At 41.3% G+C, this 26,194-nt stretch overlaps 3 protein-coding genes across 19 annotated transcripts in view; 2 read left to right on the plus strand and 1 right to left on the minus strand.

Annotated features, from left to right (window-relative positions):
* The window catches only part of tp53bp1 (tumor protein p53 binding protein, 1), a 25,133-nt gene extending 13,209 nt beyond the window's left edge, over positions 1-11,924 (plus strand). For 9 of the 14 annotated variants that reach the window (XM_032510799.1, XM_032511241.1, XM_032511511.1 and 6 more), the window contains 14 exons: positions 1,934-2,026; positions 3,752-4,013; positions 4,196-4,264; positions 4,347-4,499; positions 4,993-5,210; positions 5,846-6,016; positions 6,841-7,238; positions 7,775-7,966; positions 8,108-8,287; positions 9,282-9,470; positions 10,056-10,150; positions 10,965-11,161; positions 11,339-11,475; positions 11,589-11,924. In XM_032510799.1, coding sequence (XP_032366690.1) covers positions 1,934-2,026; positions 3,752-4,013; positions 4,196-4,264; positions 4,347-4,499; positions 4,993-5,210; positions 5,846-6,016; positions 6,841-7,238; positions 7,775-7,966; positions 8,108-8,287; positions 9,282-9,470; positions 10,056-10,150; positions 10,965-11,161; positions 11,339-11,475; positions 11,589-11,788 — 2,554 coding nt within the window. In that variant the 3' untranslated portion in view covers positions 11,789-11,924. The remainder of the gene's footprint in view (positions 1-1,933; positions 2,027-3,751; positions 4,014-4,195; positions 4,265-4,346; positions 4,500-4,992; positions 5,211-5,845; positions 6,017-6,840; positions 7,239-7,774; positions 7,967-8,107; positions 8,288-9,281; positions 9,471-10,055; positions 10,151-10,964; positions 11,162-11,338; positions 11,476-11,588) is intronic. The other 5 variants (XM_032511036.1, XM_032511577.1, XM_032511445.1 and 2 more) reach the window with 4 other exon arrangements.
* An 828-nt stretch (positions 11,925-12,752) lies between these two features.
* Positions 12,753-24,244, minus strand: tubgcp4 (tubulin gamma complex component 4). The gene is made up of 18 exons (XM_032512161.1): positions 24,046-24,244; positions 22,175-22,303; positions 21,738-21,860; positions 21,595-21,648; positions 21,414-21,470; positions 20,764-20,843; positions 19,534-19,735; positions 19,278-19,443; positions 18,590-18,714; positions 18,453-18,503; positions 18,269-18,374; positions 17,797-17,901; positions 16,759-16,903; positions 15,626-15,803; positions 13,677-13,811; positions 13,456-13,572; positions 13,235-13,374; positions 12,753-13,076 (listed from the first exon to the last, which is right to left on the minus strand). Exons 1-18 carry the CDS (start codon positions 24,121-24,123, stop codon positions 13,070-13,072), a joined length of 1,998 nt encoding a protein of 665 aa, XP_032368052.1. The 5' UTR covers positions 24,124-24,244; the 3' UTR covers positions 12,753-13,069.
* Positions 24,245-25,167: 923 nt separating this feature from the next.
* cdkn2aip (CDKN2A interacting protein) overlaps positions 25,168-26,194 on the plus strand; it is a 3,686-nt gene continuing 2,659 nt past the window's right edge. Inside the window, exons 1-3 of one of the 4 annotated variants that reach the window (XM_032512401.1) lie at positions 25,168-25,291; positions 25,749-25,998; positions 26,088-26,194. The exon at positions 26,088-26,194 is cut by the window's right edge and continues 18 nt beyond it. In XM_032512401.1, coding sequence (XP_032368292.1) covers positions 25,751-25,998; positions 26,088-26,194 — 355 coding nt within the window. In that variant the 5' untranslated portion in view covers positions 25,168-25,291; positions 25,749-25,750. The other 3 variants (XM_032512419.1, XM_032512428.1, XM_032512411.1) reach the window with 3 other exon arrangements.

The raw sequence follows: 26,194 nt of genomic DNA on the forward strand, positions 1-26,194 counted from the left end.
TACCCTGCAGAGATCTGAGGAGCAGATAGCTATAGTCCCTAATGAATCCACCAGTTTAAAATTCCAATACAAAGAAAGCAGAAATTAACAGACATCCACCCGCAAAGAGTGACATCCGACGTAATTTCCTGCGGCAACGGACCAATCCCAGGAGTGGGACATCGTGGATATACAGTGGTGTGAAAAAGTGTTTGCCCCCTTCCTCATTTCCTGTTCCTTTGCATATTTGTCACACTCAAGTGTTCGGAACATCAACCAATTTAAAAATAGTCAAGGACAACACAAGTAAACACAAAATGCAATTTGTAAATGAGTGTTTATTATTAAAGGTGAAAAAAAATCCAAACCATCATGGCCCTGTGTGTAAAAAGTATTGCCCCCCTTGTTAAACATACTATAACTGTGGTTGTCCACACCTGAGTTCAATTTCTCTACAGCCACACCAGCCTGATTATGCCACACCTGTTCACAATCAAGGCATCACTTAAATAGGAGCTGCTTGACACAGTAAGGTCCACCAGAAGAGTCCTTAAAAGCTACACATCATGCCGAGACCCAAAGAATCAGGAACAATTGAGAAAGAAAGAATTGAGATCTATCAGTCTGGAAAGGTTTATAAGCCATTTCCAAAGCTTTGGGAATCCAGCGAACCACAGTGAGAGCCATTATCCACAAATGGCAAAGACATGGAACAGTGGTGAACCTTCCCAGGAGTGGCTGGCCGCCCAAAATTACCCAAGAGCGCAGCGACGACTCATCCAAGAGGTCACAAAGACCCCACAACAACGTCCAAAGAACTGCAGGCCACACTTGCCTCAGTTAAGGTCAGCGTTCATCCCTCCACCATCAGGAAAAGACTGGGCAAAAATGGCCTGCATGGCAGAGTTCCAAGGAAAAACCACTGCTGAGCAAAAAAGACATCAAGCTCGTCTCATTTTCTCCCACACACATCTTGATGATCCCCAAACTTTTGGACACCATTCTGTGGACCGATGAGACAAAGTGGACCTCTTTGGAAGGTGTGTGTCCAAGTATATCTGGCGTAGAAGGAACACTGCATTTCATAAAAAGAACATTATACCAACAGTAAATTATGGTGGTGGTAGTGTGATGGCTGGGGCTGTTTTCCTGCTTCAGGACCTGGAAGACTTGCCGGTGATAAAGGAACTATGAATTCTGCTGTCTACCAAGAGATCCTGAAGGAGAATCCACCTCTGTTCGTGTACTCAAGCTGAAACAACTTGGGTTCTGCAGCAGGACAATGATCCTAACCACACCAGCAAGTCCACCACCGAATGGCTGAGAAAAACAAAATGAAGACTTTGAGTGGCCTAGCCAAAGTCCTGACCTGAATCCTATTGAGATTTTTGGTATGACCTTAAAAAGGCCGTTCATGCTCGAAACCCTCAATGTAACTAATTAGGACCATTCTGCAAAGATGAGTGGGCCAAAATTCCTCCAGGACGCTGTGAAAAGCCTCATTGCACGTTATTGCAAACGCTTGGTTGCAGTTGTTGCTGCTAAGGGTGGCCCAACCAGTTATTAGGTTTAGGGGGCAATCACTTTTTCACACAGGGCCATGATGGTTTGGATTTTTTTTCACCTTTTAATAATAAACACCTTCATTTACAAATTGCTTTTTGTGTTTACTTGTGTTGTCCTTGACTATTGTTTAAATTGGTTTGATGTTCCGAAACACTTAAGTGTGACAAACATGCAAAGGAACAGGAAATGAGGAAGGGGGCAAACACTTTTTCACACCACTGTAGACTAGCGGCGGTTTAATGGATTTCAGGGTTTATTTACCACAGGCAACGCAGTTTACACTGCTAGATCAATATGTTATTCAACCGCTTTGCAAGACGATTTTGTGCTGGTTGTAAAAAAATAAATTAAAAAAATAGGAGTGTAACCCTGATGTTTCATGTCCCAGCAGCCCGTCAGTGTTCAGTCGTGTCAGACAGGTGCACAGACAGCAGGAGCCAAGGGAGGACAGCCAGGCTGGAGGCAACACCACACCGCTCAGGTAAGCACGCTCACCGTTACAGTCCAGGAGTGCATCTTTCAGTGTAATGTATCATTTGTAATGTGATCTCATAGAGCTGGGTGTGATTCTTTTACTGTGACGAGAAAAAAAAACATGTAGAAAACTGGGTGAAAATGGGTAATCAATGTCCAAAACGTCAGTGGCTTCCATCCCAGCTCCTTTCCCAGTTTCTCATTTGAATCCTGCAAGTACTTTTTAACCGTACTGTAATGGAGCAGAAATGTCAGACTTTGTCAGATGGTTTCCACCCACATTTTAGCCAAATGTTGTACCCAGATGTATATTTGTGTCTGTGTGTGTATATATACACCTGGTCCTATGAGACTGAGTGCAATATATAAGACACCAGGGGAAAAGCCTGCCATATGCTCACAACAGTGTTGACCCATTTTTATTAGCTTTGTGGTCTGGATTTTTTTTTAAAGATTATTTTATGGGCATTTTAGGCCTTTCCTTTGACAGGACAGCTGAAGACATGAAATGGAAGAGAGATGGGGAATGACATGCATTACATTACATGTCATTTAGCTGACGCTTTTTATCCAAAGCGACAATTGCTATATATGTGAGAGGTCGCTATGGGTTATGTGTCTTACTCAGGGACACACAGGGTGATATTATGTCTTTTTTTACCAAAGTTATCACCTTATCATCTTAACATCACATAATCTAAAAGATGCTATAAGGAAGGTTCAATTCATGTGTGTGTATGTGTGTTGAGTTGCACGCGTGCGTGCATGTGTGTGTGTGTGTGTGACCTAGTTTCTGGAGGTGGTTATTTTTTGCATATTCTCTTGGGAAACGGGGAGCGCTAAGTGTAGTTTTGTACTCCTGCTTTGATAAAGTGCGATTGTTTTACTAAATGTCTTCTGCAGTAGATTTCTCTTTAATCCACTTGCAGTAAACAGTTCAGAGAACTGTGCTGTTTGCATGCCAATATAAGTAAGAGACTTACCAGACTAAAAGTCTACTAGCAACACAATTTATTTAGGTAGGTTTTGTTATATATTTTACCATCAAGTGAGGAAAAAGAATTAAGGGTGATGACGACGACAACACCAGAGGAAAAGTCATAATAAAAAGGCTTTGATTTCTGACACATAGGGTTGGGTATAGTTTTTTTTTTTTTTTATACCAGTGCTAAAACAATACTTTTAAAGACAATGCCGTTGCCTAAACTGTGCCTGAACACATTTAGGAACTGCTTGATTGTTGTGTTTCTATAAATAACATTACGGAGTACAATGTAGACCTGCTCTTTTATGAAAAGCTCAATGAGATAGTGAGGATAATCAGGTTGTGATTTTGCGCTATGTAAATAAAATTGAATTGAATTGAATCATTCCTACAGCCATGTTGTCCCAGTGTTGGAATCCTCTACAGTGTAATACAGTCACACTTTACACCGCTTAGCTGTCAGCATTTAACGTTAGCTGCTGTCAAGTGTGATGATAATGAGCGCCACATGCAGCGATGCTTCTGTTGTCTCTAACGTCCATATCACAGCTCCAGAGAGAAGCGCAGAAGGCATTTAAGTGGCACCGAAATGAGACCATATTTGCACCAGGTTTTGAAAACCCAACCCTACTAACAGATAGCTCCTCGTGTTGCGATTCAAGCAGATTGTAATATTGACACTATTTTGTTGACTCTCTACCAGATGTCCCACAGAGTCACATTTGTACCTTTTTAACATCTTTGCAGAGAGGAGCTGTTTGCCTCTCCACAGAGGAGCTCCCAGGCGTCTTCGCTGGGATGCAACAGCCTCCCAAACAGCCAATCAGAGCCTTCACAACAGGAAGCGTTGGCAGCACCTCAGGAGAGCCGTAAGGATCCTCCTGGCCCTACCGAGCAGTCTGGGGATAAGCAAGGACCCCCTCAAGCTCCAGAGCCGCCCACCCCGAATCGGACCGATGGCAGTCAGAGGGCTCCTCAGCAGACCATCGCCTCCAGTCCGTCCAACAAGGTTAGTCAGTTACTGCGCACATTTGGAGCTCGCCACAGCACAAAGGATTAGCAATGCTAATGTAGAGCATGTATTTGAATATAAAGTAGTCATGTGCTTACTGAAAATGGTTATTATGGTATGTTTCTATATTATGTGACATGGTTATTGTGGTGTTGATCACTCTGCCCTGTGTGTCTCAGCTCCGTCAGCGGACAGTCTCCCAGCAGACCAGCTTCGATACACCGGGGCTGCGCTCCCCAGCTGGCAGGGTGGGGACGTTCAGCTGTTTTTTAATTCTGCTTATGTCTGTGAATATTGTCCTGTTGACATTCTTGCATTTTTGTCTTAAAGGGTGAACCAGAGTCTCCGTCCTTTAGAAGAACCGCAGCCCCCGCCCACCGCAGACACGTGCGCACCATCCAGGAAGTACGAACCACCGTCACACGGGTCATCACAGACGTGTATTATGAGGACGGCAAAGAGGTGGAACGCAAAGTCACAGAGGTAGCCGACACATTTCCCTTCTCTCTGGTCTTTGACAGGAAGAGTTATCAAAATGTCTTTAGCTGTAAGGTGAACTTTCATACACCCAGTTGCCGTTTCATGAGGTCCACCTAGCTGAAACTAACTTTTAAAACTTCTTGGTAAAATGCAAAACAATTCAACAGCACCGCAAACTACATCCTCCACAATCACCATATGTACACTTTTTACATGGTATGGCATTTTTTGTTAAATGGACGGATGATGTAATGTAATATGCAACTTCAGTAGCAAGTTGGAAATCTTCATATTTCATATTTTTTTTAATTGAAAGGGGGGGAAGAACCTAAACCGAGCTTTCAGAGGAGCTGCAGAAAGTGCACAGATGACGGGAAGAGTTTCCCGCTGATCTACCTGGTTTATATCTGTAGGAGTCCCGAATCAAAAACTAAGACCAGAAAAGAAGTATAATAGCGGCTCTTTAATATAAAAGCTGCTCTTTAAATGTTTCCAGGAGACGGAGGAGCCAGTGGTGGACTGCCAGGTGTTGGACGGCGACATGTCCCCATGCCGTACAGGCAGCAGTTCTTTGACCTCTGGTGACCTGGCTGACATCAGCTCTCTGTCGTCCAAGGCCTCCAGCCTGCAGCACAGCTCCGGAGGAACCAGCAGCAGCGGCTTCACCAGGCCGGATTTCATCATGCCGCCCAGTCGAGGGGCCACATCCTTCAGGTACCGCCTCCCCCTCCACACTGCCGATCAAAATGCTCACAATGTCTCTTCAGTCCGATCAATAAAGTCTCTCTGCTTTGTCTGTCTATACTAGCTGCATGCTGATCCTTGTGTCACTGCTTCACCTTCTTTGGCTTTCAAATAGGGCTGCACCATATGAGGAAAATATGCCATAAGGTTATTGAATATCGCGATAACGATAACATATTAATAAACGGGGAAGTGTACTCAGTTCTGCATTTCTGCTGCTTTCAGTTTTCTACTAAAATACACAACAAATGCTTGTTGAATTTAAAACAAACATTTTGTTATTGAACCGATTTGAACATTGAATTTGATATAATAGGCAGCACTAAAAAACAGTGACAGTTACCTTTTTGAAGCCCAGTTTTCTACTGAAAGTGTCTTTTGTGATATGGAAACAATGCTATATTGTGCAGCCCTACTTTCTAACACCCTAACTTCTCAGTGATTTACTGATCCCTGCCTGGTTCAGGTACAAGTTGCTCGCAGACATGAATCTGGGGACACTGAACACCCCTTGTTCAATGGGGCGCTTTGGATTTTGAAAGTAGCCCCAGATCAATGCCTGTGCAACTTGACCGGATCCATTGGTCTCCTCTGTGTGTCTGCAGTCCCAGGAGGGGAGGCGGGCAGCAACAGAGGGGTCACAGGGGTCAAAGGGCAGGGTCAGTGGTCACAATGCACAGAGGTGACAGCACCCTGGGGTCCCGGGCCTTCGTCCCGCTGACCCCCAGAGGAAGGGCTAGAAGGGGCCGGCCCCCATCCCGGGCCTCCATGTCCAGGTGAGTCCTCGCTGAGGATCGGCCTGCACTCAAAGAAACCACGGGCGAGGCAGCGATACCAGGCAAACTGCTGGGAGCTTACACTATCTGCAATAACACTTTACTTTTCATCTTTTCACTAATCTGCTATTACTTCTCACTCAGCGCTACAACTAATGATTCATTTAATAAATCATGTTCTTGTTTTTTTCTTGTAAGCTAGTTCCCTGAGGCCGAGGTGACAACTTCAGATTTGTTCCAAAAGCCAGACATTCAGTTTACAATAACACGTGTCAAAATCCTCTGGACTTGACCAAATTGTTAGTTATCAAATTTGTTAATTTTCTCTCAATCCACCAATTTACAAATCATTTCCAAACCAATGTCAGCAAATATTCTGATTTCATAAAACCTTTTTTTCCCAAATGTGCTATTAATCAATAAACAGTGTACTTGATGTACAGCTACACAATGTGCAGTTTAGTTTTATGGTAAGGTAAACCCACCCAAACTAACCAGAACTGAGCTAGCATCAAAGATCACTTGAGTACTTAACATCACCTGCAGATACTTCATAAAAAAATATCATAAAATACTATTATTTTAACATGGTAGAAAAAGAAGTAAACTTGTTATTTATTTGCACTTTGTTTAGTTAAATAATGTTTATTGAATGAATTGAACGACTGAACGCACAATGAACTGACTAGTAATTCTAATGAGGTAAACTTGCTGAGTGGAGGCTTTCCAGTTGAGATGCTATGAGATGTTATTCCAACAGGAAGCCTTTAAATCAACGTCTGACGTTGCCTGCTGTTTGAACACACTTGGTTTCTCTCTCTAAGGGGAGGTGGTGTTGGCTCGCTGCAGAGGCTAGGTGCCCACGGCCAGCCACAGTCCTCCTCAGAGGATGAGCTGTACACCCGCATGCTCCCCCCGCGCCTCCCCATAAGCCCCACAGACGCCGAGCTGCCCAGCCACTCCGACTCCCTCAGGTCATCGCCGGAGGAGGCCAGCTCGGCCAGAAGCAGCTTCGTCGGCCTGCGGGTGGTAGCCAAGTGGTCGTCCAACGGCTGCTTCTACTCCGGCCGCATCATGAAGGACATCGGGGAGGGGAGATTCCGCCTGCGGTTTGACGACGGCTACGAGTGCGAGGTGGCGGGGAAGGATATCCTGCTGTGTGATCCCATCCCCCTGGAGACGGAGGTCACCGCTCTGCTGGAGGACGAGTACTTCAGCATAGGTGAGGGAGCAATTTAGTAATTAAATTAACTTCCGCCTTTTTTCAGGAATTTTAAATCATTGGATGAGCCAAAAACAGACTTTCCATCAAGTTATTCAATGTATTAATGAGTCCTTTATTGAACTTCCAGGAAATGTACTTTATCAAGATGTGTACAATTGACTGTATCTCTGTGTGGGATATTAAGGTTAGCAAGATGACTCCACTGCCTAATCAATGGTAGGGGGTATCAAGTGGACGCATTGACAGTTTTTTGTCATTACTTAGAATTCCTCATGGGGGAGGAATAAACTACGGACTATAGCTTTAAAGGGACAGTTTGGAGCTTTTGACCTGTGCTAAAGAGAAAAAAAAAGAATGTGTACCCAGCACTTTGAAATGCGTCTGTCCCCAGCACATTTCAAACCAAAGTGACGCCCATGCAGGTTTCATTAAGTCATTTTAATGAAGACGCCAATATAAAAAGAAAAGAATAATTGTAATGAGTCTCAAACCAAACGTTCTGATAATATTCTGTCTCTTGTGTGTGTGTTTAGGTGTTGTTAGGGGCCATAAAACCGAGGGGCAGGAGCTGTTCTACAGTGTGGAGAAGGACGGACAGACGCAGTGGTACAACAGGACCGCCATCATCCTGTCTCTGGAGCAGGGAAACAAGCTAAGGGAGCAGCACAGCCTCGGGCCCTACGAGCCCTCCACCACCCTGAGCAAAGCCTCCGACATCAGCCTCGGTAAGACCACCGCAGCTGGACACACACAGATCCCCATTTTCAGTTTGTTCAGAATGTCAGAGTAAATCTTTCGTGTTTTTATAAATCACATATTCAGAATCCCATTGTTTCCAAATGCTCTTTTTTATTAACTTCACTTAGATAACCTGGTGGAGGGGAAGAGGAGGCGCAGAGGAGGCCCCGAGGGTCAGAACACTCCCAACCGCAGCTCCTCAAGCAGCCCCCGAACCCCCGGCCCCTCTGGCAAGAGGAAGCTGATGGCCTCCGAAGACAACAGGACGCCGGCCAAGAGAGGCCGCAGGGGCTCGGGGGTCAAAGCCGGTATGGAGACCCGCTAACCAAAACCATGATCTCAACAGTGGGAGAGGACTGGGGTTGTTGGATTTCATAGTTAGACGGGTTTTTTTTAACATAAGGATTTTTTCAGTTTTTTCTTATCTTTATCTTGAGATTTTAACCTGACTACATACTTCAAAGTTAAGCTTTTACATAATTATATCCATCCACAAAGCCATAAGACAGTTTTAGATTTTAAACATAATGTATTGTTCTCGTTAATGGTTTTAATAGGTCTACAGTGGCTGCATCACTTTGCAAGTGTTAATAGCACTTTTTAAATGTTTTTTTCTTAAAAGAAATATTTTTAACTTTTTAACATTGTGTAAATGTGACTTTTTAAATCTTGTTTAGGCAGTAGATGAAATGATCACTGTCAGATCTCAGATGTTCTTCTTGTGTGATATGAAGTCAGTAATGTGTGATTTCTGTACTGAGCATAGCTAAGACATTTAGGACAGTCCGCGTCCATGCTCTGCTGCTGTGTGCTGGCTGCTGCTGAGGCTGACTGGTAATTAATAACGTGCACCAGTATAACCATGGTGTTGGTCCACGGGTGGAGGGAAGATCAAATGTGTATTTCTGTAAAGTCACGGTTTTAGAGAATCACTTTAATACAGACGGTGAACAAAATCTGATGCTCCAGAGGTCGGTTCAGCTAAATCACAGAAAACAAATCTTCTCACTTACCGCTAGCTCAATGCAGATAGTGTTTGTAGTATTTATTGATTTTTAGCAACATCTTTTTTTCACTTTGGATCAACCAAAGAACAGAGTCAGCAGCTTTACTATTTCAGAATTGACAGATCTCAAATTTAACAAACTGCAGGGAGATCACTATCACTGCAGATATCACTAGTGGTAAGAGGGAAAATTTGTTTTTGTAATTCTGTTTTTTATATTTCCAACTTTCATTGAATCTGAATCCGTCGCTTGCAATGTTTTCTACTTTAACACGTATGTGTGTTTCTGCCTCCAGCTCAGCGGGTCGGGCTGTGTAACACCTCTGGCAGCGGCACCGATCTCCCCGGTCAGTCTTGTGACGTGGGGGAGACTCACGGCCCGCTGCCCCAGAACACGACTCTCTTCATGGGCTTCGCCTTCATGCTGACGACCTCGTCTGAGATCGACCGGCTGACCAACAAGCACAGCAGCGATGATGAGGAAGGTGAGGCAGACAATGCATAGGCCTGTAACAATTATTAAATAACTGTCTAATTGTCAATTATTTAACATAATGGCGGTTTCGTAGTTTAACAGCAATTAATTGCTTCTATTATAAGGTCCTAAGTGGTATTACTATTGATGGTAATTTTTGATTTTGTTTAGATAGGCCACATTGTAATTATAAAAGTGATTATTAGTCAGACTATTGAGCTAAAATTATGCTAGCGGCAGCTTTCACTTGTTGCCATAGCTACTCCAAACATCCTAGGCTGTATCCTGGGCTCTGAAGCCCAGAGAAATTGAACTTGCTCGTGTTTCTGTGCCAAAATCTGCCTGAAAAACCTGCTGATTAAATAACCATCACTCTTCACTTTAAAAAAGAAATGATAAAGAGGTGGTGTTTACTTCATAGGCTGTGTATTTGTTTTATAATATCTGGGTCACATGACGTGATATAATCAATATGCATCCTGTGATTCATTCAAAACTGATTTGTTTGAAGAAGTAATTACAGATTTAATCAGCTGAAACTTCTCTTCCTGTTACAATTAAAGCAACAATAACTATTGTGCCCCCCCCCCAACAGATTATGTGCAGACAGGTCCGTATAACAAAGCATACACAGAGTCCCAGCTGCAGGCAGGTGGAGGCTTTGTCCTGCCAGACTTCAATGAAGAACAAGTAAGGGCTCTGAAACGACTATAAAACTGATGAATGCCATAATTATAGCCTCAAACATTTTCAAATTAAAGTCTGCATTTTCCAAACTGTATTTAAGAGCTATGATGCAAGTATGGGACACATCTGTTATTTTCTGCTGATGATTTTGGCCTTTATATATATATATATTTTTTTGGTCATTTCTCCAGTTATTTATTATTCCAATTTTGATTTTCACAATCATACATACAGTTCTCACTGCATGGGGTTTTAAAGTCAGTTTGGAGAACCAGGCAGGAGTCCCAACACGTTAGCTAAGCTGTGTTCTGCTGTGGACGGGGGCAGCTGCTTAACGGATTTTAGACAGACGTTAGTTTGAGCGTATGCTATATTTAGAATATTTCACCCCTTTACCTTGCTGTCAGACGACGGGGAACTGAAGCCGTTATCTCTGCTCTCTTCAAAGCCACCAGACTCCTTTTCACAAACACTAGCAGTGGCTGGTCTGCTCTGAATTTGGTGTTTTTAAAAGGGTTAGGAACTAGTAAAACTGAGTGAGGATGCGGTAGAGCAGCAACTCCCATGTTCTATGAGGTGAAATGACAGTTTTTGTTAAAGGCGTTTGGTGGCTTTGAAGAGAGCGATATAACAGCTTCAGTTCCTCGTCATGAAGGGCTATCTCACAGTAAGGTGAAGGGGTTAAAATACGGATAAGTACCATAAAACCAGACTTCAAACTATCCTTTTAATGTTCTTAACCATGGTGATAAATGTCACATAGAAGCACAGCTCAAGCTACCGTAAATGACACTGCTATCCGTGTATCTCTTTTCAGTGTAAGGCAGCTTACCAGAGCCTGCTCATCGCCGACCAGCACTGTCGTACGAGGAAGTACCTGCTGTGTTTGGCCAGCGGTGTGCCGTGTGTGTCACACATCTGGGTGCGAGACTGCTGCAAAGAGAACAAGCTGCTTAACTACAGGAATTATTTATTGCCTGCCGGTGTCGGGCCAGATGAGACCATAGTAGAATGGTAAGATAAGCCTCCTCTTTATTATTTTGATTATTACTGGATGGATTTGATAGAGAGAGTATCTGTTTGTGTTAGCATTCAAGTCACAGAGCAAAGAAATTGTTTCCTGAAATAGGTGCTCAGTTAAAGCCACCTAGACGTTCTGTTTTAATATATATATATATTTTTTCTCTTCAGGCATCCACGCTGCAGCCCGTTCAAAGCTCTGCGGGTCCTTCTGGTGTTTGAGAAGCCAGTGGAGCTTTGGGCACAGCTGATAACCTTGGGTGGAGGTTCTTCTATTCGACAGTTCCAGACAGACAAAGATGGCTTAGGTACAGACTCCCAGCACAGGATCCCCAACATGACATCCAAATTATAATAAATATTATGCTGGAACTTTTGTTATAGACAGTTTTTTTTTTTTTTTCTTCCCCTCCATCTGCAGACATTCCAGCGAGCAAGTATGATGTTGTGGTGACAGACCGTGCCTGCCCGCCATTGGTGGAGAAAAACGTGACGTCGCAGAAAGTCCCACTGGTGTCTCCTGAGTGGCTCATCCAGAGTGTTATCCGTGGGGAGCGCCTGGGTTTCCATAGCAAGCCTCAGTATCGCCACGACTACTCCTCCTCCACCGCCTCCTCATAACCTGACTCCACATGTGCAAAATGCCTTCGACCATGTTAAATGTTCAGCATTAGTTCTGTTGCATGCCTTTTCTGTATATAATGTTATCCTGTCTGTTTTTATGGGATAATAAATTGTGATCCTTGTTTCATTTTAACGAGTTTAAGTTCATTTTCTCTACAGAAAAATGGTACAAGTAACAAGGTTTTCAATATTTACAGTTTATACAAGGACAGTTAGAAGGGTTGGATCACCCAAAACAAATTACATTTCCCACCTAATCTAGATAGTGCTAGGTTCTGGGACCTGTCTGAGGTTTCTGCTTCCAGCCCTATACTGTAGAAGTGAATGTCACTTTAAAGTTCACAGCCTTGAAAAATGACATTTAAACATTCAACAGCAGCTCGTCTTTGCAGAAACAATGTCCTGAGCTATGAATAAGTAATTCTCTAGAAAGAAGGTTTAAAGTCTGAACTAAAATAAATATGTTGAGGGGAACTACTTCAGTACTTTAAAGTAATAGTTCAACTTTTTGAGTAATCCACTTATTCACTTTATTGCCGAGAGTAAGATTATGTAAAGAACCAAAGGTGTTAATGCTACGCTCAGCCAACTGTCTCCCAGCTGAGGCCCGGATGAAGGACAGATGTGTCGGTTAAGTTGTTCTGCATACTACAGGTGTTGCTGGAGCTTCTTATTTTAACAGATGAGAGGGGTATAATGCTTTACATCTGTAAGCAGATTCCCTAAAATGTTGAACTATTGCTTAAATAAAAATAAACCGTTCTCAAACCAGGCTGTAATTATTGAATATTATGAAAACTTGAGTTTGTGAGGCTCAATCCCACTAGGCTTGTCTTGCATTTAATCCACAGACCTCATAGATCAGATGTCACTGGAACTACATCCTAACAAAGAAATAGTCCCACTCAAATCTGTCTACAGTGATTACATTGTGCCTAAGCAAACTTTGCTGTTGATTTATTTGTCATTTTTCAGTGCAAAGCTCGCCACAAACACTATCCCATCCACCTCTGTTTTGAGGTGGCGGCAGACGTTTCAGAGGAACTTTTCTGAAAATCTCTGGCTATAAATCAAAAACTGTCTGCATGGCTACACACCTCTACAGATGAGTGAGGAAAATAGGATTGTATAACTTGGGTGAGCTAACCCTTCAAAGATCATTTTAACAGGCACGCCATGCTAACAGTATTTTTGTTTAGAGCAAAAGGACCTGACTGATCGGAGTTTCTTCTTGGCTTAGATGGAAACGTCTCCATATCTGAATCCTTTGCGTTCTTCTTAAATACTGAAAAGATAAATTTGAAATATTTGGATTAATTCTAAGAATCGTCAGGTATGTTGGATGATGGACATTTTTTTCTCTGAGACAACAATCACAGAAGTTACTTCAATACATGTTTAAGCTGAGAGGATAAGAGTGCATGGTGGTATTGTGGGTCCTACCTGCCCAGAGTGCCTCCAGCCTGGGTGTAGTATTTGTTGTAGTCCAGTCGCAGTAACAGCTGAGCCAGATCAGAGTTTATCTGATGGTTCCTCACACTTGAAAGGATTTTAAACAGCAAGGAGGACTGCCGTCTAAAGCCCTGAAATTAGAATATGTCTGTTATAACACATAACTTTAGATGTTCCAACATTAGATAAATAGGCGATCCATGCGTCTCTACCTTGACCAGGATATCCAGCTGAGCAGTTCCCCTCTCGTCCAGTGACATCACACTCTGACTGACCAGTGAGCAGAAGGCTTGACACAGCTCCAGGATCTCATTCAGACAGTGGAATACCTGAGGAAAGAAGCATTTATTAGGACTTCAATAAGACTCTGAAAAGGGGATGAATTTCATGTTCAATGTTAGGTTCCAACATAGTTTGGCTCAGTGATTGATACCGGCTTCAGGAGGATGAAGGACTGGGCGAGCAGGTTGCTGAGGAAGTGGTCGTGGGCCAGTCGGATGCTCTCAAAGTCTCTGGTGGAGTTGATCAGCTGAAGCAGCTGAGAGAACTGAGACTCCAGCACGTCCACCTGGTGACAACCAGCAAGAGAACAACTAATGCAATGCTCCAATCACACCGGTTCACATGCTACGATTTGCGTGGAAATTAAAGCCATGTCTGGGGTAGGCCTGCACGATTCGGGGGAAAATATGAATCACAATTGTTTTTGCTTAGGTTTGATATCACAATTCTCTGCCACAATTTTTATTTTTACCATGACAAAACAAAAAAAATTGGCAGTATCAAACAGATTTATTTTGGCACCTATAGCACATTGCTCCTCGCCACAAGTCCTTTAAACATAAGAGGCTTCAATGAAGAGAAGGGAGAGCATGGCAGCGCTTGGGAGCATTTAAAACCTATTTTATACAGTCTGTTTAAAACTCAGAAGAAATTAGTAGCGTTTGTGATGCAGTTGGCTCGTAAAAATTAAATGTATTTAAACATTAAATCGTGAACAGGGTGAATAGAGATCGCGATTTTATAACAACCGTGCAGGCCTCGTCTGGGGCCAGGTGCCTAAAACTATAAAAATGCACCAGGACTTTTTTTCATAAATCTCAAAAATGTTGGTACTTGTAGGCCAGTATTAGTTGTAAAGTCTTGACCTTAAGTCAGTGAAAAGAACAAAGAAGCACATATGACATGATGTCTGATCAAGTTCTCCAATAAGAGCAGTCGTGTTTATAGCATTAATAGCATCACATGTACCTATGAATCATCGAACTTAAGAAAAAGTAATCAATAATGAGTGTACAATTACTTGTATCGAAATACAGTTTACAAAGTACTTAGAATCCTATGAGAAGAAACCCTAACAGAAAATAAAACTAATAAATGCATCTTTGATAAGCATATTACAGCAGATAAATGTTTTAAACTGCCAAAACAATGTTTCACTTTCATTATTTGATTCTGTCTCTCACCTCATTTTATATTCCCAAATAATCACACCATGATTGCTTCATTTGGAGAAAACAAACCAAAAGTGAAAACGTTTTATTATACGTTATCTTTATTGCTATTATTTTCTAGTATTTTTACATAACAGGTTAATTTTTTAAACAAATCAAGTTTGCAGATGTGTCTCTTGCAGCTACTAGCCTTTTTTAAATTTATTTTTATTAAAGCTATTGTGCATAGTTTCTGTCGCCCCCCATGAGGAATTCTAAGTAATGACAACACTGTCGGTGCAACAACGTGATACAAGCCTTCCGTGATCACGCACAGCACCCCCCTCCTCCACGCAGTTCTAGTAGCTTTAGAGACGCGAAGGATTTAAAAAACATCGACTCCTCAGAAGGTCATTATCTTCACTCGAGTTTCTGCATGGGAAAGTCACCGGACGCCACAATCTCAATTTAATAATAATTCATACTGTTTATTACTCCTGAATATAGTCATAATGAGAAATCCAGAGAGAGTTGTGTGGAGCTGATAGTCTTAATTAGCTTTGTAGCAGCTCATTTGGCAACGGCTTGAATGGAACGGACTTCCAACAATATCAAAAGGTTACGCACTAAAGCTTTAATTAGTCATTATATATTATAACAATCTTGATGATCTTGTAGCAGATCATCCACATGAATAGGAGTCTTTGAGGAATCTGGGAATATACATTTAAACTGTGGTAAAGTTTTGTTAAACAGACATGTTTTGATTACGCGATTTATCTTAAAATTCGGTCGAGGATTTCTTGTGACGACCATGGTTTGTAGTGTGTGCAGAATATCTTACTGCGTAATCTGTTTTGATAAAGACTTGTTTGGATATGGTAAAAGGTGCATGAATACACGTTGTTTATACATCTGACTCATGGTGCCTCCTTCACTGAATTATTACCTGCAAGTAGTACTGCAGGTTGTCGATCAGGAACGCCATGTGGTTGCGTAGTCGCCATTTAACAGCGTCTGTCTGGCTGGACTTGAGGTGCTTCCTCTGCATCTGTAGAGCCCAGCAGTGCTGCAGCTGCGACTGCACCCGCCGCACACTCAGCAGGTACCTGAACACAACGTTGTACCTGACCACAGAGAGGAGAGGACGCTCACCAGCTGTACTCAATGTAAACAGGTAGTTCAACTAGAAAATGCATTTCCTGCATAAAATGCTTGTGAAAGCTGAAAAGCTAAACTGGATTGCTGGCATAATTGCGTAAGAAGGTCAAGTACAGAGAATTGTTGAAAGGTGGGAAAGGTTTTAATTAGTATAAATTTCATTGAAATGTTGAATAATTCAAAAGTCATATAAAAGTTATAGTATATTAAAAAAAGAAGCCATAGTATGTCAAAACAAGTCACAATGTAGTATGTCAAAAAAAGACATAAAAAACCATAGTCTAGTATGTCCAAAAAAGTGATAGTATGTCAAAGAAGGTCTGGAAGAACATGCAAACTCCACAAAAAAGGGCCGTCATTGACTGGGAATCAAACCTGGGTCAGTCTGAATTGCCTAATTACTGGTGCTAGTTGGAGCATTGCTGGCAACTGAGCCACCAAATAAAGTATGTTGAAAACAGTCATGGTATAGTAAGTCAGAAAAAGACATTAAAAAGTCAAAGTATAAAATGTAGACAAAAAGTCATTAAAAAAAAACAAAAAAAAAACAGTGTAATATGTCTAATAAATTAATGAAAAAGTACGTCAAAAAAGTCATAAAAAGGTCAATATAGTATATCAAAAAAGTCATAGTATAGTATGTGAAAAAAACGTGAAAAACATCACAAAAAGTCATAGTATAGTATGTGAAAAAAACGTGAAAAACATCACAAAAAGTCATAGTATAGTATGTGAAAAAGTCATAATATAGTATGCCAAAAAAGACATAAAAAGTCATAGTATAGTGTGTTGGAAAAAGTGATAGTATGTCAAAGAAAGTTTGGAAGAACACACAAACTCCACAAAAAAAGGGCCAGCCTGGACTGGGAATCTAACTAAATTAGCATTCACACAATAATATGGAGCCAAATGAGTACGCACTTCTCCAAGATGGCGGGAGTGAAGAGGATGTGCAGTGGCCACTGGACCTTGTAGGTGAGACCGAGAGCCGCCCAACCTGTGGGAGGGACCTCACGAGGGGAAGTGTCTTGTGGAGGAGTGGCTCCATCTCTGGCACCTGTCGCGTCTAAAAAGAAGAAGAAAAAAAAAACAAACAGCCAGGCTCAATAACCATTAAAGGCAGGGTTGATTCTGTCGAAGAGCTAGCAAGATTTCAAAGTATCATCTCCTTGGTGCTCGTCTAACCCCTCCCCCTGCTTCAGAGCAGAGCGAAGAATGGAACACAATTTTAATTTATGTCTCATTCAACGTTAACCAAACACTGAATATTATCATACCGAATGCTTAAAACAAACACGACTAGTGTTAGCAATTTTTGCACACAGAAAGGGTAAAGTACGCGCAGCGGGGGCAAGGAGGCATTTCATTGGTTCTTTCCAAGCGGACCGCGAGGCAGTGATTGGTCGGCGTTTTTACAGGATACAGATGACAGATATTTTTTGCTGCTTTTTCAGAGCCCATACATTTTTTTATTGCTGTCGGGGAGTAAAGACCATTTTAAACAACATATAAAAAGAGTACATTGGACTTAGTTAACAACCGTGCCTTTAACTGCATTAAATTACAGAGATAAAGAGTATGAGCCATCTGGATGAATCACGGTGTCCACAGTGTGTGTAAGGAAGGCTGAAGGCTTGGTGACCAATCTGAAGCTTTTGTTTTAATGCAAATTGATTTCAGTTGCGAACATAAGCTACAACATAGTGTATGACATGTTAGAAATAGGGCTGCAAATAATTATATAATGTCTTTCAAATGACTAAGCGCTAAATCTATTCATTTTGTAATTGTTTTATCATAAAACCACTGGATGGCGCTAAACAACTAATAAACAAGAGCCTCATCTTAAGATAAATAGGTTTCTATTTGTATTCATTTTTATGAACACATCACCCAGGTGGGTTTTTTCCTGCAGTATCCTACACAGATTTCTAGAGTAAGCCTTAGTCAGCAGCACACCTTTGTCTTTGCCCTGGTAGTCTACAGTGAGGTGCAGCAAAGGCAGGAGGTTGTCGTCGTCCAGGAGCACCTTATGAGCCGCCTGCTGGAAGGCCACATTCACATCTGTGGAACAGAAAACACATGACAATAAAATACATAAAGTTCTGTCACCAGAAACAGTTACCGAGTCCTGACTGTAAATGTATTTTATGAAATGAAAGCTGCCGTGCGAGACGACTGCAGCCCTGATGCGGGCTGGTGCTGTACAATAACAATCAAGCCCAATCTGGCCCCTCCGCTTCGCCTCGATTGCTTGTTCACATTAAGGTTTCTCGACATTAAGGGGCCGCTTGTTACCGGTGGGAATGTTGGGAATGTTGGAGCAGCAACAACTACACGAGCATTTCAGTGCAATTTAACTACTGAATAATAAAGGAAAACTACTACAAAAACTACAGATCTTATGTCAGGCTTGCATATTCAGATGTACCGTGCTCAGTGACGGCTGTTGGAGGCGTCTTCAGCATCTGCTGCGCGAGGTCAATAAAAACCTGGTAGAGCTCGCCACGACCCAGCAAGTAGAAGTCCTTAATAATCTGGAAGAAAATAGAAATGTCAGCACTGTTGATTTTGCACAGATTTATGACCCAGAAGCGAGTGTGATTAATACAAACCTTGAGCTGTTCGAGCAGATCTGACTCCTCCACCATTAACGTCCAAAGATGCTGCAAGTCAGTCAGATGGGATTTAATGTTGTCACCTTGAGCGCGTGGTAATTTACGCGAAATAATGCCGAACTTCATGAGCTCACCTCTGCCACGGTGCTCCTGATGCGATCAATCAAATTTTCAAAATCCACCAGGCTAAATAGAGGCTGCTGTTTGAGTCTGTGCAGCTCGGCAGCAAACATGTCCTCCTGGTGCTTCAGGATGGAGCCTAAAACAACAAATACATAATGCGTTGTATAATCTGAGTCAGGGCTTCTCAAAGTCCGGACCAAGGTCTGCATTCCACCTGAACGGAAAGTCAATCAGGACCCAGACCAGCAATATGTTATGAAGTGTAACATGTTCTATTTTGAAATTAATGTTACATAGATCAATAAATTGTTGAATATGCGGTAGTGTTGTGAGGGTACTTCCTGTGAGAGATGCACATCTGTGTTCTCTATGCCCTGGTGCCAGACTGAAAGGCTGGAGGTCGTAGGGACGGGTTTGGGAGAGGAGAGGGAGTGGGGGCGGGTTTAATTTTGTGTGGTGTGTAAAATGTTAATTAACTAAATGAAAATCAAACACATTGGATTCGCTTGTTTTTTTAACTTAATGTTTTTTTGTTTGTTTTTTTTAGAGAGGAAGTAGATACAGAAAAAGTACCTTTGGATACCGGTACCAAATTTCCACCACCTGTATCAGTACAAAAGACCTTTGAGTAATAAGATTAAAAACCCTGCTCTAAGTGAAATAAACAAGATTCACTTTGATCACAGCACGATAGATTACCAGCTCTAGATGGGCTGTGGTTGTGATTTTCAAACATCTGGACAGACTCTCCAACAAAGAGGATCTTCTCAGCCACTCTGATGGGAATGTAAGAAGGAAGCATCTCCGTCCGCAGCGAGAACTGCTGCAGAGACGGGGCCAGCATGTTCTCCTCCTCGATCAGCCTCTGCACCACAACACAGAAGCACATCATTAAAAACTCTGTTTAAAATGACATGCTGATCCCTTGGCCTGTGTGTCTGACTGTAGTTCTCACCAGGTCCTGTAGTTCTCTGAGCTGTTTCCCGCTCAAGCCTCCCAGCCCCAGGTCCTCCTCCTCCTCCTCCTGGTTTGCAGCAGCTCCTCCTGCACTGGGCCCCTGCTTCACAAAAAACTCCTCGCTTTGGTCCAGCAGCAATCCGTGCAGCATCCAAGCTGCGAGCTGCTTGTACATCACACCATGGCACACAGCAAGGATCCTGCAGAATGTATAAAACAACACAAAGACACACAAAAAAATGTCTGTATCTTAGTGTGACATGGTAAATCAGAGAATATGAAAATACAGAGGACTTTATGACATGCATTGCAGTGCATGACAATGCACATTGCTGCTCAAACACCCATAAAACGGTGCAAAGACATGTTTTACAAAAAAACAGAAATCAATCATACACTATATTTGAGCTTTGCCCAATTCCATCCCCATAACCGTTTTCTTTATTTGTGACTATAAATCTCTTTAATAGGAAGTTTTTCCTCGCCACTGTTGCACTGCATGCTTGCACTTGAGGGAATTACTGGAATTGTTGGTTCTTTGTAAATTATAGAGTGTGGTCTAGACCTACTCTATCTGTAAAGTGTCTCAAGATAACTCTGAATTGATACTATACATATATTGAAATGAATTACCCTCCAAAATAAGATATAAAAGGGGTAGCGTTAAAATAACTTATAATAATGGTATAATGGTAATAATTATTATTTTACTTAATCTAGTTTAAAGTTGTGTCATTTTTCTTTGAGTATTTGCAGGGTGTTACAGGGTAGCTATCTCAAAATCTCTTTGAAAGGACATGGGGAGAGCTAAACAGTTACTTCGTCAGACAGGTTTTGAGCTGGGACCACACAATCAAAAGAAGAAGGAAGTCATTTTAATACACATGCAACATCTAAAGTTAAATAAGTGTCAAATATCCATGAACTACCACTAGGCAAGATTTTTACAAAGTTAAAGCACCTGCAGTGAAGGAAGGACCCACCTACACCTCATGGCACCCCATACCAAAACATAACCTAACAAAGACAAATGTATTTAAAAACCTTTCATCCAAAACACCTATTGAAACAGGGTTACTTGGTGTCACTATATCTATCTATCTATCTATCTATCTATCTATCTATCTATCTATCTATCTATATTGTTTTGTATTAAGTGCATAGCTCACCTTAATATTGTAAACACCACTTTAAAACTTGCATTAAGGTCTTTCCCAAGGGGACTTACTTTTCCAAGGCCATGCGTACAGGAGGAAGCCCCCCACAGCTGTGCTTGTACACCGTCTCCAGGATCTGACAGCCATGGATCTAAAGCAGCGCGCACCAGACAACGAGTACACAGCAGTCAGTTCTGTCACCCAGCTGTTACTCCAGATCAGTACAGTTCATTTTCTTTAAGAAGCACAGTGCCCCCCCTAGCTTTTCATGTCATGGTGGTCTCTTTGTTCTTTTAGTTTGCATAGAATGTACTGTACTCAGAAGAGAGTTTCACCCTAAAACAATACTTGTGTTTGCAAGTTGCTAAGTTGTAGAGCATGTTTTAGCAAATTTTGGCAAAATAAAAAATTCAGAGGATGTGATATTATGACATCATTAATTAATCATCAGTAACTAACCCAACGTGGCATCTCATTGCTGCTTTCCAACTAAGAAGACATTTTTGTTTTCTCACTTTCACTAAGGGTCCCTGCGGTTACACACGACCCCATCATTTTCGCTCAATTTATTATTTGTGAAGTGGAGGCCTGTCGCAGCCCTTTTGGGTTCACCAATTTGTCCCCTCACACGCAAGCAAATTTCTTGCAAGAGAAAACTTACTTTGGTATTAAATATGATTTTGATCCTCTAATCATGTGCAACATGATAAACAATCCTTACCTTCTGTGATTTTATTGACTCTACAACCACCATCACAGAAGGAAACAGCAACTGGAACTTAAAGAAAAAGTACAGTGTTAGACAAACATATGTTTAAATGTAGAAAGACTTTCCACTGAGTGTCTTTTGTATTTATTTAGTCTTTATAATTATCTCTTTAGAGGTTTAATTCATGCTTTACCTGATCGAGCTTGTAATTCACATGAGATATTGTCAGATGTGGATCTCCAAGAAACTAAAACACACACATACACACACGTTAAAAGAGCACCGTGTCCCATGATGCTTCTCCATTTATTCTCGTTGGCCGTGTCGTTATTTTACCTCTTGTTCAAGGTCCAGCAGGGCCTGTCTGTACGGCTGCAGTATAGAGTCCAGCCCTGTGCAGAAAGCCCGTAAGTAAATTCCATGAAGTCCCGTCTGGTTAGGCTGGTTCGTATGATGTTCCTGAAGAAACAATTGTTGAAAGAAATCCAGGAAGCATGATTTATCCATTGTATTAACAGAGAAACCCTGTCTTAAACAGGGGAGGCTAAAGTACTCTTTAACAAACTAAACGTCTGCATATCTGTCTGTAACAACTCTACAGATGCAGCTTTGTGTCAACAGTAGATACAACTGAAAATAAATGTATTACATAGACTAAAGTTAGTATTCATGTTAAAAGGTGAATCTCTAAAGTGCCATTTTAGAATAGAAATTTGTAGATAAAAGCTAAAAATCTAAAATGATGTTATTTGGCATCAAGGGACTTTACTCACTTGTTGATGCACATGGCCTGTGTGTTGTTCTATGAACTCTGTAAAGCGCATGTAATCGGAGCCCAGTTTAGAGAGCCGGTTGAGGACACTGGTCTCACTGGGGTGAAGGAAGGGAAGGTCCTGGGACACCTGTGGGTGGGACAAAGTTGCACTTTTCATGTTCAAAAAGAAACACTGTTGGGCCTCCAATACATAAAGGTAACTGTGGTGCACAAGGCAAAACACATTTGTTGCCCTACATATAGACTAGACAAGTTTAACACTGCAGAAAGCCAGTGTTACACCACTATTTAAGTGAGATGAATCAATTGGTCTAACAGTTCTGAACTCTAACAGGTCAGTTCCTTGCAAGCAAAAAGGATCTCTTATGCAAGGTTGTGGCCCATCCTTGCATGCTGTCATGGTGGTGTCTCTCCTAAAATCAACAAAGAAACTAAAGAAAGTAAATTAAATACTAAATAGTTGCACATGTTATTAAGTGATGATGCTTTAGTAAACAATGTGGCATGGCAGTGCAGTGGTTAACACTGTCTGTTAGGGGTGGTAAAATGAATCACTGCATCCCATTGCGGACCTAGACGATTCTGCATCAATGCAGTGACAGACCTTAATTGATTATTGTCTACTGATGTTGCTTGTTGATTTTCCGGTCACTGCTTTTTTTTTTTTTTTTTGCCTTTTGTCTGCTGTGTTTAAACTCTTTTTTTGAGAGCAGATACAATAAAAAGGGGGGTTCATATACAGCATATCTGACTGCTTGAATGTGTTGAAACTTTTATTCTTATGTTTTATGTGTCTATTCATGTGTTTTATATGCTTATAATTTTTAACTGTTTGTACTTGTGTTTTATTTAACTGATTTTGTGTAAAGCACTTTGAATTGCCCTGTTGCTGAAATGTGCTCTACAAATAAAGCTGCCTTGAGGAAAATCATGTTAAGCAATATATAATAATATTGAGTAGGTGACGCATCGGGATATCAAATCAATTTGAATCGTTGACAGGACAATCATAAATCGAATTGTATCGTGAGACCACACCCCTACTGTCTGTCACCTCACTTTTGTGTAAAATCTGCATGTTCTGCCAGCTTCACTTTCCTCCCACAGTCCAAAGATGCAGGTTAGGTGAACTGGAGGGTCTACGATGTGCATACACATAACACTTTATTCTTTTCAAGGCGAGGGTAATTGTTGTGCAGCAGTTTTGCAGTACGTAGGAAACAATGCTAAATAAAACAATATCGACAATAAAGATAATCAATAAGGAACAAAAACCCACATATAAAACATGCTAAAAGTAAACAGTAAGGGTCATAAAATAAAAAAAGGTTAGTGGTAAAGTGCAAATCCAAAACAGAGCACAAAAAAGAGCAGAATTAAAAAGGAGTGAAGAGTGTTAACAGTCAGCTATTTCTACATAGGCTTGACACTTTTAGAACTCTATAAATATTATTCGTAACTCGGTTCTAGGCTCCAGTTTCTACATGTAATGCTATATAACAGAACTTAATTATTGAAGCCATCTTTTCACTTTTAATGTTTCCTCATTTCCATACAGTCTTGATTAATATGAATAAGAACACTTGCAGTATTTGAAGAAGATACTTTAAGATAGGTGGAGAAGAGTGCCATTTTTAGCCTGAAACTGTTTATATATTGTTAGTGTATTTTTGTAAATATCACTTCTAACGTTAATTTCCAAACCAGCCTTTATACTAGCATAAATGTATAACTACACTGCCAGCAATGACACCACTATAATTTCCATATTGTTAGAAAATACCCTGTTTAAAAAGATGAAAACAATGTATTACAGCTAGCTAGCAAGAAGCGTTGCGTCGAGAGCTGCCTGCAGTGTTTCAGTTTTACCTGCAAACCTGTTCGTTTGTTCCATGTAAAAATCGTCCCAGGGTATCCACTCAACGCTAGCAACAGCTCGTGAATCATGTTAATTGGCCTTTATTTGATTAACGTTGAAAATGCAGGTGTGAGCATCTCATTCAGCCACCAAAACAAACTGCCGCCCGAGCCGTCGCAGGTTGGCTACGTCACGACGCAGCGCAGACGTAAATTACGTTCCGTCTCTCTGCTCTACTTCTTTAACTGTCTATGTGCTCCACCAATGGATGTATTAAAAAAACGGCTCCCTCCCTTTTCTTTAACTGTCTATGCTCCCTCCACCCCTCAGAACCATTCCTTAATAAAATAAAATAAAATAAAAACATTAAAAAAAAAACTGGACTAGTTTGAAAGATTTTTTTTAAAATCTTGCATAAAGTTATCCAGCAAAAAATAAAAGACATTGCAAGCAAAATTGGGCTTTGTGCCTTTGAAATAATTCCATATGCCAGATATGTAAACAAAACGTGAGCGTAGTTGTAATCTTAGACTGTGTATTATTAATAATATTAACAGTCTATGGTTGTAACCAGAGCCATAGAGAGAGCTTCTGTTGTAACCATCGACTGTTAAAATATTACATAGTCGGGTTGTAAGGTTATAACCATAGACTGTTAATATAAATATCAATATATGTACAGTCTATGGTTGTAACCAGAGTCATAGAGAGAGGTATATCTTCCTCTATCACTCTGGTTGTAACCATAGACCGTTAATATTAATATACAGTCCATTACAAGTACTTACTTTTTCAATATTATTTTTGGGCACAGGTGAATATAACTTATATTATGGTTACCTACTTTTGCTTTATTACTTTAATTACATATTCAATTTAATTTTAAAGTCACTTACTTACCTGCAATATTATTAATATATATTTTTTTGTACTATGGCAACCGCACTTTACTTTACAAAACCTTTATTTTGACGCAACTTTACTTCAGTCTACCTTCTTCTCATAGTCTACTGTCTTTCTTGTGTTTACTTGTTTGTTTGTTTGTTTTTTTGCTCTTATTGTTGAGAATGCTACTGTAACAAAGGAATTTGTTGAATAAAGTATTATCTTATCTTACGGTTGCAACCTGTGGTTAGCACTGCGCTTCTGGGAAATGTAGTTCATTCCGAAAAAAAACAGCAACGGAGTCTGTTGGTTTTGCGTCATCACTCGGTCATGTAGCTAGCTAGCAGCAACACCTCGCAACGGAAGGAGCTGGTATGTCGTAGTTAAAATGATTACTCCATACTACCGGTATATGCTATGTCACGTTATAGCATGTTATGTGCGTTGTTATCAAGCTTGATAGCATGTTGTAACTAGCAGCGTGTCTTCTAGTAACTTAACGTTAACGTTACTCGGTCGGCCGTTTGGCTAAACTTGCCGTTAGTTGCTAAAGTCAGTTTGTCAGTGGCACTCTGGAAAACAACTGGTTAGCTTCATTAGCTTACTAACGTCACCAGCCAAGTTAGCGACACAACACCAGCTGTATGCGGTCTAGAAACAGTACATAGTAGGTACACCTATTTATCAAGTCTTCTACAAACTTGTTGGCTTCAGTTAGAATAGTTAGCCAGCTTCAAGCTAGCTGTATTAACTTAACCTACGTGCCATACAAGTACATAGGCAAGTGATGGTGTTCTATGCGTCTTACATGCAGTGTTTGTTATTGCAGGGATGGCAGAGGAGAGGAGCAGAGAGGACATAGTTGCAGAGTATCTGGGCCAGAACCCACAGCTGGCCCAATGGGTCGAGACTTTCAGGACCTACTGTGAGAGCAACAAACAGTGGGATGCTCGGAGAGAGTTCATCCTGAGAAACATGGAGGCTTTCCCCACGGTGGAGCCTGGAGTCCCCAGCAGCAGTCTGGACAGACTGCTCTCTCTCTCCATGGTCTGGGCCAATCACGTTTTTCTTGGCTGCAGGTAAGACACACTGACCGAGCAGAATGATAAGCAAATATCAAGGCACGCAGATGAGGAGTCCGCTTTTCTTTATTCTCTCCATCCCTCAGCTATCCACAGGCTGTAATGGAGAAGATCAAGGAGATGGGTGAGGGCATAGTTGTCGTAGATGCCCCAGTTCACAAGACAACAAAAGATGGTGTCCTGGCCAGAGGAA

This window comes from Etheostoma spectabile, chromosome 1 (assembly GCF_008692095.1).
Source record: "Etheostoma spectabile isolate EspeVRDwgs_2016 chromosome 1, UIUC_Espe_1.0, whole genome shotgun sequence".
Lineage (NCBI taxonomy): Eukaryota > Metazoa > Chordata > Actinopteri > Perciformes > Percidae > Etheostoma > Etheostoma spectabile.